At 42.4% G+C, this 18,570-nt stretch overlaps 1 protein-coding gene across 26 annotated transcripts in view; it reads right to left on the bottom strand.

The window, feature by feature from the left end:
• The window catches only part of LOC102134430 (zinc finger protein 431-like), a 53,769-nt gene extending 36,282 nt beyond the window's left edge, over positions 1 to 17,487 (bottom strand). For 7 of the 26 annotated variants that reach the window (XR_012428635.1, XR_012428636.1, XM_074026590.1 and 4 more), the window contains exons 1-3: positions 14,954 to 15,035; positions 7,300 to 7,477; positions 65 to 191 (exon numbers count right to left, since the gene is read on the bottom strand). Coding sequence is in view for 17 of the 26 variants with exons in the window: in XM_074026590.1 (XP_073882691.1) it covers positions 65 to 191; positions 7,300 to 7,473 (301 nt within the window). In the remaining 9 variants the exon portion in view is untranslated. Of the gene's footprint in view, positions 1 to 64; positions 192 to 4,181; positions 4,233 to 7,263; positions 7,478 to 14,953; positions 15,047 to 17,334 lie in introns of those variants that run through there. The other 19 variants (XR_012428637.1, XR_012428638.1, XM_065536203.2 and 16 more) reach the window with 6 other exon arrangements.
• Positions 17,488 to 18,570: the final 1,083 nt, after the last annotated feature.

The following is an 18,570-nucleotide window of genomic DNA, read 5'->3' as shown; positions in this document are numbered from 1 at the left end:
TACAAAAAAAGAGACATAAAACCTTTAGAGTATATTAAGAATCGTGTATTAAAGTTATTCTCACCCAAGAAGACCAGGTTTTTATAGTTCTCTAACATCACATTCCTATATAAATTCTGCTGAGCAGGGTTCAGGCATTCCCACTCCTCCAGAGAGAATTCTACGGCCACATCCCTAAATGTCAATGTCTCCTGAAAAACACAAGCACAGAGACACACATATATTTACCAGGTGGCCATGGGCAAAATGTATTATTTGACTTAAGGTGAAATGAGAGAGTAAAGGGAATTGGTTCTGAATTATAAGAATAACTGAAATTATCCAATAATTTTTAACACAGAAATATTCACAACACCAGTGTATGTAATACTTTTCTGGATCATAAAGAATATAATTAAGGACACAAATGTATACATGTTTGAGTGCTATATTTACATCATAATGAGTTGTGTATGTTTTCAGACAAAAAAAGACATGTTGAGTTAGATGGTACCTCTCAAATTTAAATGTGTAAGATAAACTGGAGATCCTGTCATGAAGCTTATTTTTTTTTCTTCCAGAAGATCTGGAATAAAGTCTGAGTTTTTAAAATTCTAACAAGGTCACTAGTAATGCCAATGTTTTTGACCCAAGAAGACTATTTTGTCAAACATTCCATAAGTGAAAGAGACTGTGTTTTTCCCAATTTTTCTGGCCTATAAACAAAGAGCCTTCATTTTCCAAAGACAGATACTTGCAAAAAACAAACAAAAAAACCTAAGAAAAAAGGGCAGGTGCCAGATTAAATGTGATGGTTTATGCACATTAGCAACATAAAGATACTTAATAATAAAGAGAACAACAATTAACTCTACAGTGAAAAAAAGTCAGAGAGCTGTTTAACCAAGCAAAATATTTTTTTTAAATTTATTTATTATTATTATACTTTAAGTTGTAGGGTATATGTGCATAACGTGCAGGTTTGTTACATATGTATACTTGTGCCATGTTGGTGTGCTGCACCCATCAACTCATCATTTACCAAGCAAATTATTAACATCAATAACACTAGAATAAATTTTACGATGTGCTGACGCACACAGAACACAACATCACTGCTGAGATATTGCCCCTCAAAAAGTCAATTATAGACTGAATTTAACCATAAAGAAAACTCAGTTTTATGTGGTCAAGATATCTCCCATGTTCTATAATTTTTAATAATGATTTTAAGCAGTCCTTCTTTAGCATCCTAGAAAGCAGGTATCTCTGAATAATTTTCTCCAGAACTTCCTGGGTAATAAAAGCCATCCTGTTTAAATAAGCATTTTCTTAATCCTGTTCTGCATAGAACTAATGGAGAACACAGGTGACACCTCAACATTACATGTTCTCCATCCTTCCTAAGGACCCTAGCTTTCCCTCAATAGGAATCTTGAGTATCCACATCTTCCCACGTTCAACAGCCACAAAAGGAACACTTTAATATGGCAGATCATAAATTCATGGTAGGAATTCTGCATTGCATATAAGAAGCCATGATGTAGAGAAGGCTCTGGTACATAGGATAGAAATATTTTTTAGAGACCCTTGACTATCACAATAATTTTTAAAAGTACATGAAACAAAATCATTGGGGAGGAAAAACACAAGTAGAGAAGTAAAGATTTGCAAGTACTAAACACATGGCACTCCAGCAGGCAGAGTGGACACAGCTCTTGATCTGAGACATGTTTAGCTGAAAAGAAGCCATTTTTCCTTTCTCCTCCTCCTCTGAAAATCCTTTTCAGATAAAACTATCAGACAAGTAACACCTGCATCTTGAGAACATTCCCTTAAAGACATCAGCACCACCTGCTTACCTACCAGCCTCACACTCACAGAAGGACCAAGACCAAAAAGTCTACCCATTTTTCTCGTTTATAACAGAAGAGATTCAGGAACAATGAGCTGCTCCATGGAAATAAAATATACGTTCCTCTTTTCCCATCTACAGGTGCCCTCCACTGCCACAGACACCAACAATTTTTACTACAGTAATGAAAATATGGGCCACTGCCCTGCCCTGTCCCTACCAAACCCAAACAGAACAGATCCTAAAACCACCCTTTAGTGCAAATGTGGCACTTAACTCTCAGGAATGTATCTTGAAGCCTTCATACTTGATTCTGGTCTCACCAGAGTCACATGAGGCCCTTCATTAAAACAACATAAATGCTTCCACCCAGAATACACAGAACCTGTGGAAAGGGCATAAGTAAAGAGATTTCAGCAACTTTTTTTTTTTTTTTTGAGACAGAGGTCACTCTCTTACCACACATATCTACATGTACCATGACGAAGATACCAAAAGCAACCTCAACAAAAGCAAAAATTGACAAATGGGACCTGTTGGGATAATCAGACCCAACACTAGGTCATGGGGGTGACAAAGTCTGGTGAAGTCAAAGGATTGAGAAAAAGGCAGTTTGAGAGATAAAGGTGGGACACCAGAGGGCCATCACCATCGTGGAGGCTGCAAAGGCCCTGAGCTCTGGGAGCCCAAGCTATTTATTGGTAATCCAACAAAAAAACAGGTGGTGAGAACGTGGAGGTCAAAAGGGCAAGCACATGATCTACAGCTGTGACAGTTTAGCATTTATAAGGAACACGTTCTGCTACTTGAGATCATGGGAGTAGGAACCTAGGAAGGCTAGAAGCAAGGAGCCAGCAGGTCTAGACACATTCCAGAGGACATTATGCAAGCCCTGCCTCAGTTTCCCTCCCAACACTCAGCTTTTTCCCAACAGGGACCTAATTAAAGAGCTTCTTCACAGCTAAGGAAACTACCAACGGAGTAAACAGACAACATACCAAATAAACAAAAATATTTGCAAACTATGTTCCTGATAAAGGTTTAGGCCGGGCGCGGTGGCTCAAGCCTGTAATCCCAGCACTTTGGGAGGCCGAGACGGGCGGATCACGAGGTCAGGAGATCGAGACCATCCTGGCTAACACGGTGAAACCCCGTCTCTACTAAAAAATACAAAAAACTAGCCGGGCGAGGTGGCTGGCGCCTGTAGTCCCAGCTACTCGGGAGGCTGAGGCAGGAGAATAGCGTAAACCCGGGAGGCGGAGCTTGCAGTGAGCTGAGATCTGGCCACTGCACTCCAGTCTGGGCAACAGAGCGAGACTCCGTCTCAAAAAAAAAAAAAAAAAAAAAAGGTTTAATATCCAGAATTCATAAAGAAGTTAAGGTTTACAAAGAAAAAAAAAACTTCATTAAAAAGTAGGCAAAAAACATGAACAGATGCTTTTCAAAAGAAGACAAACATGTGGCTAAGAAGCATGTGCAAAAAATGCTCACCACTCATCACTAGAGAAATGTCAAAAACAAACAAACAAAAACCACATGAGATACCATCTCACACCAATCAGAATGGCTGTTTCTTAGAAAGTCAGTAACAGGCTCGGTGCAGTAATCCCAGCACTTTGGGAGGCCAAGGCAGGCAGATCACTTGAGGTCATGAGTTTGAGAGCAGCCTGGCCAATATGGAGAAATCCCATCTTTATTAAAAATACAAAAATTAGTGAGGTTTGGTGGCATACATCTGTAGTTCCAGCTACTCTAGAAACTAAGGCATGAGAATCTACTGAACCCAGGAGGTGGAGGTTGCAATGAGCTGAGATCACACCACTGTACTCCAGCCTGGATGACAGAGTGAGACTCTCTCTCAAAATCCAAAGTCAGTAACAGATGCTGGCAAGATTGCAGAGAAAATGGAATGTTTATACACTGCTGGTGGGAGGGTAAATTAATTCAACCATTGTGAAAAGCAGTGTGAAGATTCCTCACAGAACTGAAATTACTGTTTGACGCAGCAACCTCCAAATTGGGTATATACCCAACTCTGTCTCTACTAAAAATACAAAATTTAGCCAGGTGTGGTTACATGTGCCTGTAGTCCCAGCTACATAGGAAACTGAAGCAGGAGAATCGCTTGAACCCAGGAGGCAGAGGTTGCAGTGAGCTGAGATGGTGCCACTGCACTCTAGTCTCGGGAACAGAGGGAGACTCTGTCTCAAACAAACAAAAAACAAACACATGGAACAAATCTAATTGCCTATTAATGTAGACTAGATTAAAACAATATGGTATGGTCAGGTGAGGCGGTTCACACTTGTAATCCCAGCACTTTGGGAGGCCAAGGCAGCTGCATTACCTTAGCTCAAGAGTTCAAGACCAGCCTGGGCAACATAACAAAACCCCAGCTCTGCAAAAGACAGAAAAAGAAGTTAACCGGGCATGGTGGTGCATGCTTGTAGTCCCAGTTACTTAGGGGGCTGAAGTAAAAGGGTGCCTTGAGCCTGGAAGGTGAGGCTGAAGTGAGCCAAGATTGTACCACTGCACTTCAGCTTTTGTGATAGAGTGAAACACTGTCTCCAAATAAATAAATTAATTAAATAAATTAGAAGATTTAATAAAAACAAAGTATGGTACATAAACATGATAGAAGATTATGTGGCCATTAAAAAAAGGAAAAAAAAAGCCGGGCGCGGTGGCTCGAGCCTGTAATCCCAGCACTTTGGGAGGCCGAGACGGGCGGATCACAAGGTCAGGAGATCGAGACCATCCTGGCTAACACGGTGAAACCCTGTCTCTACTAAAAAAATACAAAAAACTAGCCGGGCGAGGTGGCAGGCGCCTGTAGTCCCAGCTACTCGGGAGGCTGAGGCAGGAGAATGGCGTAAACCCGGGAGGCGGAGCTTGCAGTGAGCTGAGATCCGGCCACTGCACTCCAGCCTGGGCGACAGAGCGAGACTCCGTCTCAAAAAAAAAAAAAAAAAACAACCAGCTGGGCGTGGTGGCTCAGCCTATAATCCCAGCATTTTAGGAGGCTGAGGTGGGCGGATCACCTGAGGTCAGAAGTTCAAGGCCAGTCTGACCAAACACGGAGAAATCCCATCTCTACTAAAAATATAAAATTAGCCGTGCATGGTGGCACATGCCTGTAATCCCAGCTACTCGGAAGGCTGAGGCAGGAGAATCACTTGAACCCAGGAGGCGGAGGTTGTGGTGAGCTGAGGTGGTGCCATAGCACTTCAGCCTGGGCGACAAGAGTGAAAACTCTGTCTCAAAAAATAAATATATAAAACAAAAATAAGATTAAGTTATTTGCAGCAACATAGACGACGCTGGAGACCATTATCATTAGGAAGCTAAAACAGAAACAGAAAACCAAATGTATGTTCTCATTGATAAGAGTTAAATAATAAGAACACATGGACACAAAGAGGAGAACAACAGACACTGAGGCCTAGTTGAGAATAGACAATGAAAGTACAAAAAGAAACAGAAAACATAACTGTTTGGTGTTATGCTTAGCACCTCAGTGACAAAATAATCTACACAAAACCCCCATGACACAATTTTACCTATAAACAAAGCTGCACATGGATCCCTGAACCAAAAGGAAAAGTCGAAAGAAGAAAAAAAATCCATGTGTGGGGAAGAGTGCAATGTAGGTGGAAGGAGCTGTTTGTTCCACAGATAGTGGCCCAGGTGGGGCTGGACTCTGATTTATTTCTGTGCCCATCCAAGTAGATGAGATTATGAACAGGTGGCTCAGAACCCTAGGTTGATGGGGAAAACAGGTTGCTGCTGCAGATTCACTATCTAGGGGTTGGAATATGCCAGCAGACTTAACACTTTTGTGGGTTTTTGTCAAGAAACACTAAGATCAACAATGCTGTGGAGAAATTCCTGAGGGTGGTGCCTAGTCCTGGGAGTGGTGTGCACATGTCAATGTCTAGTGGGCATGTTTGGAAGTGGATGGGAATCCTGTGGTGGCAGCTGTGGGAAAAGGGGATCTGTCATCAGAGCTCCTTTCCTCGAAGTTTTCATCCTCTCTCATCCTGGGAGGAGGCCTGGGATCCCAGGACAATAGGTAGTGTGAAAGCCTGTGTACAGGAGAGCAGAGCCTCCCATTTCCAGACACCAAGAGTTTTATTCCAGGACAGGCCTCTGTGATATCTTTCTTCTGGCACCAAATCTGTAGAGGTAGGTGAATACCAAGCAATTCTCCAATAGCAACTCAATGTCTAACATTTGAATTGTGACACCACCCAGAGTCAGCAGACCCTGATTCAGGGCTTAGTCTCACAACATTGCCCTCATTGTAGATGCCAGTCACAAACCCCATAGGCCCATCTATGCTTCTGAGCTACTGTTTAAAAACTGGGGACTCCCACAACCTTCCTCAAGTTCAATAATTAGATCAAGCTACTCACAGAACTCTGCAAAACACCGTAGCTATGTTTACTACTTTATTATAAAAAGTACAACCCAGGAAAAGTGAAATGGAAGAAATGTACATGAGAAAGAAAAGAGGTGGGGAACAATGAAGCACATACATAATCTAGGTAAATAGCTGTGATTAATAAAATCCTTCATCCTTTGTGTTCTCCAGAAATATTTTATGGAAAAAAACACCCTTCCCATTATGACTTAGATGGTGCTCTCTTTTCCTATTTATCACATAGCCAGACACACAGTCTGTCAGAGGCGTATTGAACCAGAGCAACTCCATTTTGAATAGGGGCTGAGTGAAAATAAGGCTGAGACCCACTGGGCTGTATTCCCAGATGGTTAGGCATTCTAACTCACAGGATGAGATAGGAGGTCAGCACAAGATACAGGTCATAAAGACCTAGCTGATAACACAGGTTGCAGTATAGAAGCTGGATAAAATCCACCAAAATTAACATGGCGATGACAGTGACCTGTGGTCATCCTCTCTGCTACACTCCCACCAGTGCTATGATAGTTTATAAACGCCATGGCAACATCTGGAAGTTATCTTACAACAGTTTAAAAAGGAGAGGCATAGGCCAGATGCAGTGGCTCAGGCCTTTAATCCCAGCACTTTGGGAGGTTGAGGTGGGTGGATCACGAGGTCAACAGATTGAGACCATCCTGGCCAACATGGTGAAATCCCCGTCTCTACTAAAAACACAAAAATTAGCTTTGCGTAGTGCGCGTGCATGTAGTCCCAGCTACTCGGGTGGCTGAGGCAGGAGAATCGCTTGAACCCGGGAAGCGGAGGTTGCTGTGAGCTGAGATCACGCCACTGCACTCCAGCCTGACAAAACAGGGTGACACCGTCTCAAAAAGAAAAAGAAAAAAGAGGTATATATATTCCACCCCTTGTTTAGCATATAATCAAGAAATAATCATAAAAATGTGCAACCATCAGCCCTCAGGGCTGCTCTGCCTATGGAGTAGTCACTCTTTTATTCTTTTACTTTCTTAATAAACTTGCTTTCACTTTATGGACTCGCCTTGAAGTCTTTCTTGAGTAAGATCCAAGAACCCTCTCTTGGGGTATGGGTCAGGACTTCTTTCCAGTAACGTCTTTCTGGCAACCACAAAGGGAGTATACTGAAGATACCTCTGACCCAAAGGAAAATCATCTGTGTGCACCAACTGGCTGACTTTGGGTGAGTGGGGTGCATATACCTGGGTAAAGGAGGGGATTGGGTTAGAGGCACAACTTAGGAGAATTAGAGTCTCTCCTAAGACAGAGTGGGTTAAAGCCTCCTCTTAAAAGACAAGGATGCTTGACTGAATTTGGATTCGAAGCCCAACCTAGAAAAGTTATATTCCTTCCTAAGATTTAAAAAGTTAGAGACCCCTCTCAGTAAAATCCGTCTCAGCTAAGAAGTGGTTTGACACTATGGGATATTCATTGCTATTCTCTTTGGATTAATCTGTCTTGCACTCTTTGCTGATGGCTATAGGTGACAGAATTAGGCATCTGCAGGACCATGGGACATGCGGATCTTTTTCTTGTCCAAAAGAGAAAACTTAGGTGCCAATAAGACTGCTAGAAAAAATCTTCTTTTTTTTTTTTTTTTTTTTTTTTTTGAGACGGAGTCTCGCTCTGTCACCCGGGCTGGAGTGCAGTGGCCGGATCTCAGCTCACTGCAAGCTCCGCCTCCCGGGTTCACGCCATTCTCCTGCCTCAGCCTCCCGAGTAGCTGGGACTACAGGCGCCCGCCACCTCGCCCGGCTAAAAAATCTTCTTTCCTACCAAGAAGCCGCCACCTGAACTTTTTATTATTGCTGCAATCCGTAGGTCTTTCTCTGGCCTCCTGAGCTCTTTGCCTTCCCACTCTGCCACAGGCAATGCTTTTTCTCTCTTTTCCCTTTCTTATCTTTTCTATTACTCAGAGTAACCATCTTGCCCAGAGGCCTCAAGTTGAAACCAGATCAGAGGTTGAATTGACAACAGGGCCCAACTGGGGCCAAGTTTAAGAGTTGCCAGTTTGATATTGGTTGCTAAGCAGAGTGGCTAATGTCTATGCTGTCATACATATTTTGCTATGGCCAGAATAGAAAAAGATAATTTTCCTTTGTGTTGTGGCTTGGCCCCCCAGGGCTATGGCGGAGCCAGCCACGTGCAACTCAGGAAAAGGGAACTCAGAAGCCAGAACTCATGCTGGCAAAAAGGGTACACATTTCTTACCAGACTTCTGGCCTCTCTCTATGCAAACTGATGGAATGAATGGTAAAAAATTACTGTTACCGGCCGGGTGCGGTGGCTCAAGCCTGTAATCCCAGCACTTTGGGAGGCCCAGATGGGCGGATCACGAAGTCAGGAGATCGAGACCATCCTGGCTAACACGGTGAAACCCCGTCTCTACTAAAAAATACAAAAAACTAGCCAGGCGAGGTGGTGGGCGCCTGTAGTCCCAGCTACTCGGGAGGCTGAGGCAGGAGAATGGCATAAACCCGGGAGGCGGAGCTTGCAGTGAGCTGAGATCCGGCCACGGCACTCCAGCCTGGGTGACTCTGTCTCAAAAAAAACAAAAAAAAAATTACTGTTTATCTCCTATGTAAAGTTCTAATTAATTTGGAGATGTCTTTGTGAGGTTAGTCTTAAGCTGTAACAAATCTGTTGTACTTTGTGCTATAAATTTGTCTTTCTGTATGGCTCTGTCATTAAGAGGGGTACCTTAGGATAGAATGCAGGACCCCTTAAGGCTGCTGTTCAGGATGGCCTGGAAAAGTGCTCAGTCCAGTCCTTGTACGCTTGACTTTCACAATGGTGGCCCAGGTTCAGGGTTCCATTCCCAGCTTAGGGAATGAGTACTTTCTTGTTTGATATTTGGGTGACCTTTACTGTTTGTTGACTCTCTTCCCCTCCAGGAACCATCTTCAAGTTTCCTTTTTCAGAACACCTGTGAAGTTACTTTTGGTAAAATTCAAAAGCCAGAGATATTGGCTGTTTGACCTGACTAAAGTCTGGTAATAAGAAATTTAAAAGGACTTTTTAAAAGAGCACTATGGTTAAAAATCAGCTTAATTAAAAGCAGATACTCAAGCTCTAACAGCCTGGGACTCCTTGGGAAAAAAAGTGAAAAGATCCTTCTCAAAATCTAAGTTTCTCTTCTGTTTTGCATTGCATTATCTGATTTTTTTTTTACTTTTGGGGGTATCAGGAATTACTTCACATTATAAAAGAACTTTGGCATGTAATAACTGGGTGAGAAATATACTTTTGGAATGGCTAAGGACAGTTATGGGGGAAAACTCAGCTCTTCACGTTTGGATCAGAGAAACATACTTTGGACCACTTAGGAAGTATGGAGGTGTCCCCATGTCCTACGGAGAAATAAGACTTCCCTTGGGATGAACTGATTCTCTCCTTTTTAGATCCAAGATCTGATGTAAAAATGGGAGCCTTAATTTAAGGGGATCCATTTTGTTTTCCAGCTGTTTACTTATTAAGCCATAAAAACTACATGCTTTCCTTGTTGTGGGCTAGTAATCCAATTAAGAAGCTGACAAAGAAAAACCTTACAACTACTGAATATTTTGTCAGAAAAGTAAAAAGTGCAATACCTTTTAGTTCATGTGACAAGCAATCTTTTGAAAATAAAAACAGTTTTAAAGATCATTGGGAAAATAAAAATGTCTTCAAAATATAAACATTTGATCTAAATTATACAGGTCACATATTAGATTTGCCAAATACTTAAAGGTCATAAATTGGTTCTTTGACTTTTAAAAATTGTTCAATTTACCTATCTTGAGGCCAGTAGATTCTAAATAAGGTCTTGGGACATACGGAATTAGCCATGCCCCCTAAATGTACAAAGGTTATAAAGAAAAGAGATTTTATATAAGAAAAGATGTTGTATAGTAAATTATTATCCTAAAATGACTGGTTATTTAAAAAGAGGGATGTTTAGGACAAATCAGAAAGCCCAAACATATTGTAGATGGTCAGTATAAGTCATGAAATAATTCACTAAAGGAAATTTATGCAAGAAATGTTGTACAATTTAAAGGTCATTAGGCCTCTGAAAGACTTCTCAAAATGCCACTATGACTGTTCACTGTATAACTTGCCTGCTTTACAGCTAGATAAGGCCTGGAACACATCAAGTTAGCCACACCCCCTAACTATTAATACACTGGAGTCAGACCTTATATATACTTGTGTCTGTGTCCTAGACTCCACGCCTAGTATGTAATTAAAATCCCTTACTTACCAAGGGTTTCATCAAAAGTAAAAGTTGCTAAGAGTTAACATTGTAACATGTAACTCTGACTACTAAAAAACAGTTTTACATGCAAGGTATGCAGAGAGAGTGAAATGTATTTTTGATAAAAGATTATAAGACATGGAAATGTGGATTTTTTGCCTAGATTAAAAGGTTAAAGGATTGTTTTAAATTAGAATAAAACTGAAGGTTTAAACAAATTGTGGAAGACCTGCTAAAATTTAATTGCAAAAGATTCTGTGTGTGAACATACTGACTAAAGTTAAAGTTTTTCCAGAAATTGAACATTGAGATAAAAACAATAGGTTTCTCTTAAAGCACTCATCTACTCTTTAACAACAAGGACTTTGTGAAGAGTTATAGAAGGTTTATGAGAGTATTACCTTATGGTCAAATACGAAAATTGGACATATTTTTCTATAAAGATTAAGAATTGGGTTTGACATCAATAATTGTAACAGTAAAATTTGGCTCATTTAGTATAAAAATCACACAGAAAACATTGTCAAATGTGAAATCATGTTTGACTATTTTTGGACTGTTTGTGTAAATATGTTATTGGTATGTGTTTCAAAATTATGGGAAACTCCTGTAATTCTAATGACTACATGTATATCATTAATAATCACAATTGTTACATAAAATTATTGTATGCCACAGAGCTAACCAAATTTCCCTGTCAATCATGTTTTTGTTTTTTTTTTTACTGTGACTGCTCTAAGACTTTTCCATCCAGACAATCATCTTATGTTGATCCTCTTCAAAAGATGATTCATAGTTAACTTAAGACTGTGACTGGCCGGGCGCGGTGGCTCAAGCCTGTAATCCCAGCACTTTGGGAGGCCGAGACGGGCGGATCACGAGGTCAGGAGATCGAGACCATCCTGGCTAACACGGTGAAACCCCATCTCTACTAAAAAAAAAAAAATACAAAAAACTAGCCGGGCGAGGTGGCGGGCACCTGTAGTCCCAGCTACTCGGGAGGCTGAGGCTGGAGAATGGCGTAAACCCAGGAGGCGGAGCTTGCAGTGAGCTGACATCCGGCCACTGCACTCCAGCCTGGGTGACAGAGCGAGACTCCGTCTCAAAAAAAAAAAAAAAAAAAGACTGTGACAGATGTTCTTAAATGCAAGTCTGTTGTAACTTTAGAAATTGTGACATTAGAGAAAAAACTTTCAGTATTCATGGAGAACTGAAATGTTCATGACTATGAAACAGAATAGAATTAACTGAATGGAGTGAACTAATAGAAGACTGAAGTAATATTTTTTGACTTTGCATAAAATGTCACTGATCCTTTGTTTTGTTTTACAAGGTCAAGAAAACCCTGACTAGTTAGGCAAAAATACCATCACCCCATTCAGCATGAAGTAGTTACAGAAAATGAATCTTCATCCCTCTACAACCCTTAGGATTAAGGATGCCCTTGTGGAAAAGAACGAGGAGATGTCAGAGGCATATGGAACCAAAGCAAATCTATTTTGAATAGGGGCTGGGTAAAATAGGGCTGAGACTGACTGGGCTGCATTCCTGAATGGTTAGGCATTCTAAGTAGGATGGACAGAAGGTCAGCACAACATACAAGTCGTAAAGACCTTGTGGATAAAACAGGTTGCAGTAAAGAAGTCAAATAAAACCCACCAAAACCAAGATGTGATGACAGTGACTTATGATCGCCCTCACTGCTACACTCCTACCAGTGTCATGACAGTTTACAAATGCCATGAAAACATCAGGAAGTTACTGTATGTGGTCTAAAATTGAGAGGCATAAATATTCCACCCCTTGTTTAGCATATAATCAAGAAATAAACATAAAAATGTGCAACCAGCAGCCCTCGGAGCTGCTCTGCTTATGAGTAAGCCATTCTTTTATTCCTTTACTTTCTCAATAAACTCCCTTTTACTTTACTGTGTGGACTCACCCTGAATTTTTTCTTGAACAAATTCAAGAATCCTCTTGTGGGGCTTGAATTGGGACCTTGTTCTATTAAGAACTCTGCACATTTTCTTCTTTTTCCCATTAAAAGATTCAGCTGAATTTGTCTTCAGTGGTCTAAATAAAATTTTTCACAGGCCCCAGAACTTTAAACTATTCTCAGTCTGAGTCAACATAAAACCTCATTTTATGTCTAAGAACATGCTGACTTCACGGTAAAACATTCTCTGATTTAAAAAACATTCTCTGATTTAAAATCTGATTTTTCACCCTTCATTTGCCATTCCCCTCCCACTTTCTTTTCTTTCTTTTTTTTTTTTTTTTGAGACGGAGTCTCGCTCTGTCACCCAGGCTGGAGTGCCGTGGCCGGATCTCAGCTCACTGCAAGCTCCGCCTCCCGGGTTTATGCCATTCTCCTGCCTCAGCCTCCCGAGTAGCTGGGACTACAGGCGCCCGCCACCTCGCCCGGCTAGTTTTTTTGTTTTTTTTTTTTTAGTAGAGACGGAGTTTCACCAGGTTAGCCAGGATGGTCTCGATCTCCTGACCTCGTGATCCACCCATCTCGGCCTCCCAAAGTGCTGGGATTACAGGCTTGAGCCACTGCGCCCGGCCTCCCCTCCCACTTTCTTTCTAATCTTGTTTGCTTCTCCCTAGGAAAGAAACCCCTTTTTTGCCTAAACTATGCAATCCTTAAAGTTTTTATAGTTGGTACTTTTTCCTGTGGCAATACTCCTTTGGAATTCAATTTTTTTTTTTTACATAAACCTAACTTTGTTTGATATTCCAAAGCCTAGAAACTGCCTCAAAACAATAACACTTCATCATCAGTAAGACCCTCTCAGTCCCCTTTCATCTTAACCTTAACTGCATTTGCCTGTGGGTCCCCAACTTTCCAGGGCTCTGTTAGCAGAAAGGCTTCTTCCATGGCCGAGGTGAGTAGGCTGGACATCTGCAGGGGAGGATCCCCAGAAATAAACTAGCTGGTCCTTTAATAACCACCTTTTGTAGGCTCAATATTAGCCTTAGCTCTGAGACACTGGACTCAGGCTTTAATTTCCATGTTAGAGTTACTCACTTGGTTTTTGAAACTACGTGTTTGAAAAATCCAGCAAAATTACTCACAGTGTTCACATAAGGGAAGGAAATTTTAAGGTACTTACATTTTATACCTCAATAAGAAAAGCAAAAGTATCTACTCCTTTAAGAAAAATATATCTATTATTTTATTGTTGTCATTAAAAATTATGTAGTGAACAATTAGTCATATGGGAACACTTCTAGGTGGTACCAAGTTTCATCTTATAAAATTTAGCATGAAACTCAGAAATCAAGATAACAGAATTTGAACAGAAATATTCACTGTCACAAATTTACCCTGCAAAAAGAGCAACTGATGTTTTCATGAATCTATGTAACTCACCAGTTATCTACATTTTCTCATGGACACGTATTCATTTTCTACAGCCAAAACAGAATATTTTCCCTATTCTTTTCTTCGGTAGCTAGCATTCTAAAATCTAAGCCTTGAAATTCTGTTTCAATTCACTTACCCATAAAAAATACACACCTGAGAAAACTTTTAAACTCACTCTGGGAAAGAAAAAGGTAAATGAGAATTTTTAACAAATGGAATATATAATTAGACATTAATTTTTTTTCTAAAACCCATCTCTTTTATGCCCTTTGTAAATATTTTCCTGCTGGCCGGGAGTGATGGCTCACGCCTGTTATCCCAGAACTTTGGGAGGCAGAGGCGGGCAGATCATCTGAGGTCAGGAGTTTGAGACCAACCTGGCCAACATGGTGAAACCCTGTCTCTATTTAAAAAATACAAAAATTAGCCAGGCGTGGTGGCATGCACCTGTAATCCCAGCTACTCAGGAGGCTGAGGCAGGAGAATCACTTGAACCCAGGAGGTGGAGGTTGCAGTGAGCCGAGATCGTGCCACTGCACTCCAGCCTGGGCAACAAGAGTGAAACTCTGTCTCAAAAAAAAAAAAATTGTCCTACCTTTCAAGCACTACTACTATAATGAAATTTATGGCTAAAAAACTGAGGTCAAAATAAGTGAACAAATCTCTTCAAGGTGATAAATCCAGAAGTGCCAGTGCTGGTTAAATAACAGATGTGTGTGACTCGTGTTTCAAGTCAGGCCATTCAATCACTTGAGAGATTCTTCCACCCACTCCTGCTCACTTATGTGCTCAAGAACCACCCATTCAGGAGACACTGCAGTATTTCTTGGTGGCTGCTCCAGAGGCATTTTACTTTGCAAGTTCTTACACCGTCTCACTGGAGTGAGGTTTTTGTTTGTTTGGTTTGTTTTGGGTCTTTTGGGACACTATTTTTTCTGTCACAAATTTTTTTGCTTTTTAACACTATTTTTTCTTTCACTATATTTATTTCATTATATTTCTGCCCCCTTAGACAATCCAGGAGGCAGAAGTTATTTCTGTGTTTTCCCCTCAGTACCAGCATCTGATTACCTTTTCAAAATAAGAGTGCACGAGAAGCTTCCTCTCTGCCCCAACGGATCCACTTGCTCCCTTGAGTGGATACACTTCAGACCCCTGATCTTCCTATGGAAGAAAATAAATCAGGACCTGATATTCACTAGGCACTTTAGCTGACATAACCACAGTGGATACCTTGGTTTATCCCCAGACAGTACTGAAACTCACGACCAGAAAAAACTAAAGGGTGGCTGAGAACACATCACCTCATAAAGTTTTCAAAGGAATACCTTGACCCAAAAACATTCTGACAAGATCTCTGTGCCTAGAGAAGATTCAAGGAGAAGAGGCACAGAGAGCTTTTACAGTACAGTGTCAGGGGATTATTCTTTGCTTTCTTCTCATGGGAAATAGTTACAAACAGATAACAAACCTTTTTAAAAGCGTCATTTAATGCTTTGTCAAACAATAATTAATTAAAATACGGTATAGAAAAGTACACTAAAAGACAAAATAGGTGATAACGTGACTTAGGGAGGAAAATCTGGCATTTGGGAACGCCAGGAGGAACTGGAAATTTTTTTTTTTTTTTGAGACGGAGTCTCGCTCTGTCGCCCAGGCTGGAGTGCAGTGGCGCAATCTCGGCTCACTGCAAGCTCCGCCTCCCGGGTTCACGCCATTGTCCTGCCTCAGCCTCCCGAGTAGCTGGGACTACAGGCGCCCACAACCGCGCCCGGCTAATTTTTTGTATTTTTAGTAGAGACGGGGTTTCACCGTGGTCTCGATCTCCTGACCTTGTGATCCGCCCGCCTCGGCCTCCCAAAGTGCTGGGATTACAGGCGTGAGCCACCGCGCCCGGCGGAACTGGAAATTTAATATCTTACTGCAAGCCAGAGTGAGGCTGGAGATATGGTGGAGGGGGGGTTAGATTTAAGACACTGCTTGGGACACAGTTGAAAAACGCACCAGAGGCCGGGCGCGGTGGCTCAGGCCTGTAATCCCAGCACTTTGGGAGGCCGAGGCGGGTGGATCACGAGGTCAGGAGATCGAGACCATCCTGGCTAACACGGTGAAACCCCGTCTCTACTAAAAAAATGCAAAAAACTAGCCGGGCGAGGTGGCGGGCGCCTGTAGTCCCAGCTACTCGGGAGGCTGAGGCAGGAGAATGGCGTGAACCCGGGAGGTGGAGCTTGTGGTGAGCCGAGATCCGGCCACTGCACACCAGCCTGGGCGACAGAGGGAGACTCCGTCTCAAAAAAAAAAAAAGGGAAAAAAAAAAAAAAAAGAAAGAAAAACGCACCAGAAAATCAGTTCCCCACGGAGTGTGAAAATAAATAAAGCAGGATATTAGACTGAGGTGTCTCTAGTCTCTGGATTCCTACTTTTAAAAAAATCTGGCCAGGTGCGGTGGGCTCAGGCCTGTAATCCCAGCACTTTGGGAGGCCGTGGCGGGCGGATCACCTGAGGTCAGGAGTTGGAGACCAGCCTGACCAACATGGAGAAGCCCGTCTCTACTAAAAATACACAATTAGCCGGGCGTGGTGGCTCATGCCTGTAATCCCAGCTACTTGGGAGGCTAAGGGGCTGAGGCAGGGGGATCACTTGAACCCAGGAGGCAGAGGTGAGCCAAGATCGCCCCATTGCACTCCAGCCTGGGCAACAAGAGCGAAAATTCTTCTCAAAAAAAAAAAAAAAAAAAAAAAAACTAACTGAAGTGCATTTGTAGTAAATTACTACATTGAGAGAAACAAAATTCAGCCTTAACCAACTATAAACTGTCAGTTAACAGCTAATTACATAACCAGGAAATTTTCACCTTTATTTTACAAATTAAGAAAACTATGTATCTGAACCTAACCAATTACTGAATTTGGTTTTCTTCATCATGCTGTTTATAAGTCTTTCCTTCAAGCCCCGCCCATGAACCACAAATTACAAACCACAGCTGGCTGCTCCACAATTTTTGAATCACTCCTTGATTAAACACTTTAGTGTTTTTACGGTGACTCCTATACATTTTCAACAGAAGAAAAGAGGAACTGGGAACCCCACGGACCAAAGCTCTTCCCATTCTTAAACCCGCACCCCGAGTCAGGATTCTCCCCCGGGGACCCTCCAGTGGCCCCTGCACAATCCGGGTGAGACTCGGCGCTGCGGGTTCACAGCTGCCCTGAGAGGGCTCCAGGTCAGGGCCCAGCCACTAGGCAGGAAAAAGACAGCACGCCCGGGGTCCCGCAGTCAGGGCAGCCGCCATCTTATAGCTGAAGGGGACTGAGGCCGAGCTGAGCAAGGAGAACTCGGGACGCAGACTGTGAAGCTGACTGCCGGGAGGACCAAGTCCCGCCACAGCCACTTCCCACCGGTTCCAACCCGCCCCTTCCCCTCTCTCGGGACGTCGGCCCCGGCACTCTTACCATTTCTAGGCTTCCAGGGGGTCCTCGCATCTTAGCTGTGGATCTCCCAATAACTGCAGGTCACAGGGCCACAGAGGCTGGGCCTCTGGGAGCGGAGTACACAGTGCAGTGAAGGAGAGAGCTGGAGCTCCAGCTGCAGCGACAGACAAAGACCCCGCCACATCCGGGAAGCCGTCCTGTCCGCTCCAGCTGCATGCCTGATTGGACGGTACCCAACCCAGCGTCGCTGATTGGATAACGTTTAAAACCCCACCCTCTCATGCCCTGAGTGACAGAAGATGTGATCAGATGCTGGGCTGAGTGAAGAAAGGGTGACAGCCTACCTAGACTGCAGCTTTCTCAGGCAGGGCTTCCTCCCAGAGCTGAGCCAGGCCCACCCCAGAGGGTATTTGCCTTTAAACTTGTGTGTAAAGTTATATGCATTTATAAATAATATATTATATGGCTATTCACAAACGAAAAAATATAATTTTATAATAATTATTTTAAAATTTCAGATTTTATGACCTTCCTGGCTTTTGGTCTTTGAGCAGGCAGGCTGAGATTTTATAAAGGAGGTAATCCTCTGAAATAAAATGTGAGCCATATGTGAATTTTAAATTTTCTAGTAGCCAAACTTGAAAAAAACAAGAACAGGTTGAATTGATTGTAACAATTTAACCCAATATGTCAAGAAATTTTCATTTTAATATGTGAGAAATATGTAATTATTAATAAAGCATATAAATATTTGGAACTAAATCTTTGAAACTAACTCTCTATTTTACCCTTCTAGCACATCGCACTTAAGGCGCCACACATGGCCAACGGCTGCCACATTGAAGTGCAGCTCTGATGTCAGCGATGTGAAGGGCCCCAGCAAACCTTTACTGTCAGAGGTGAAGGAAGAGCCTCTCCCTACCAACATCTCTCTTCAGTTCCGAAGGTGGAACAAATAGTGGCCATAGAAAGAGGAGAAGGCAGCAGGAGTTGTTGGGGTCCACGTGGTTCCCAAACAAAGGAATGAGCACACAGGACAACAACACAAGACAAGACAAACATGGCGGCCGCCTCCAATGGCGGGCTCTGCTTTATTTTATACAGTGGTTTGTGGAATGTTGCCAAGTCACAAGACACATTGTTGTTTTTCTGACCTTTCCCTTTCTGGATTTTCGAGATGTTTACACATAAACAAGCCCCCAGGGTCTGCTGTTAGCAGCTGGCTCCTTTGTCCTCCCTGTGCAGGGAAGGAACGCC

The sequence above is a fragment of the Macaca fascicularis genome, chromosome 19 (assembly GCF_037993035.2).
Source record: "Macaca fascicularis isolate 582-1 chromosome 19, T2T-MFA8v1.1".
NCBI lineage: Eukaryota > Metazoa > Chordata > Mammalia > Primates > Cercopithecidae > Macaca > Macaca fascicularis.
The sequence above is the reverse complement of the archived record's forward strand: the minus strand, read 5'-3'. Positions and strand labels throughout refer to the sequence as shown.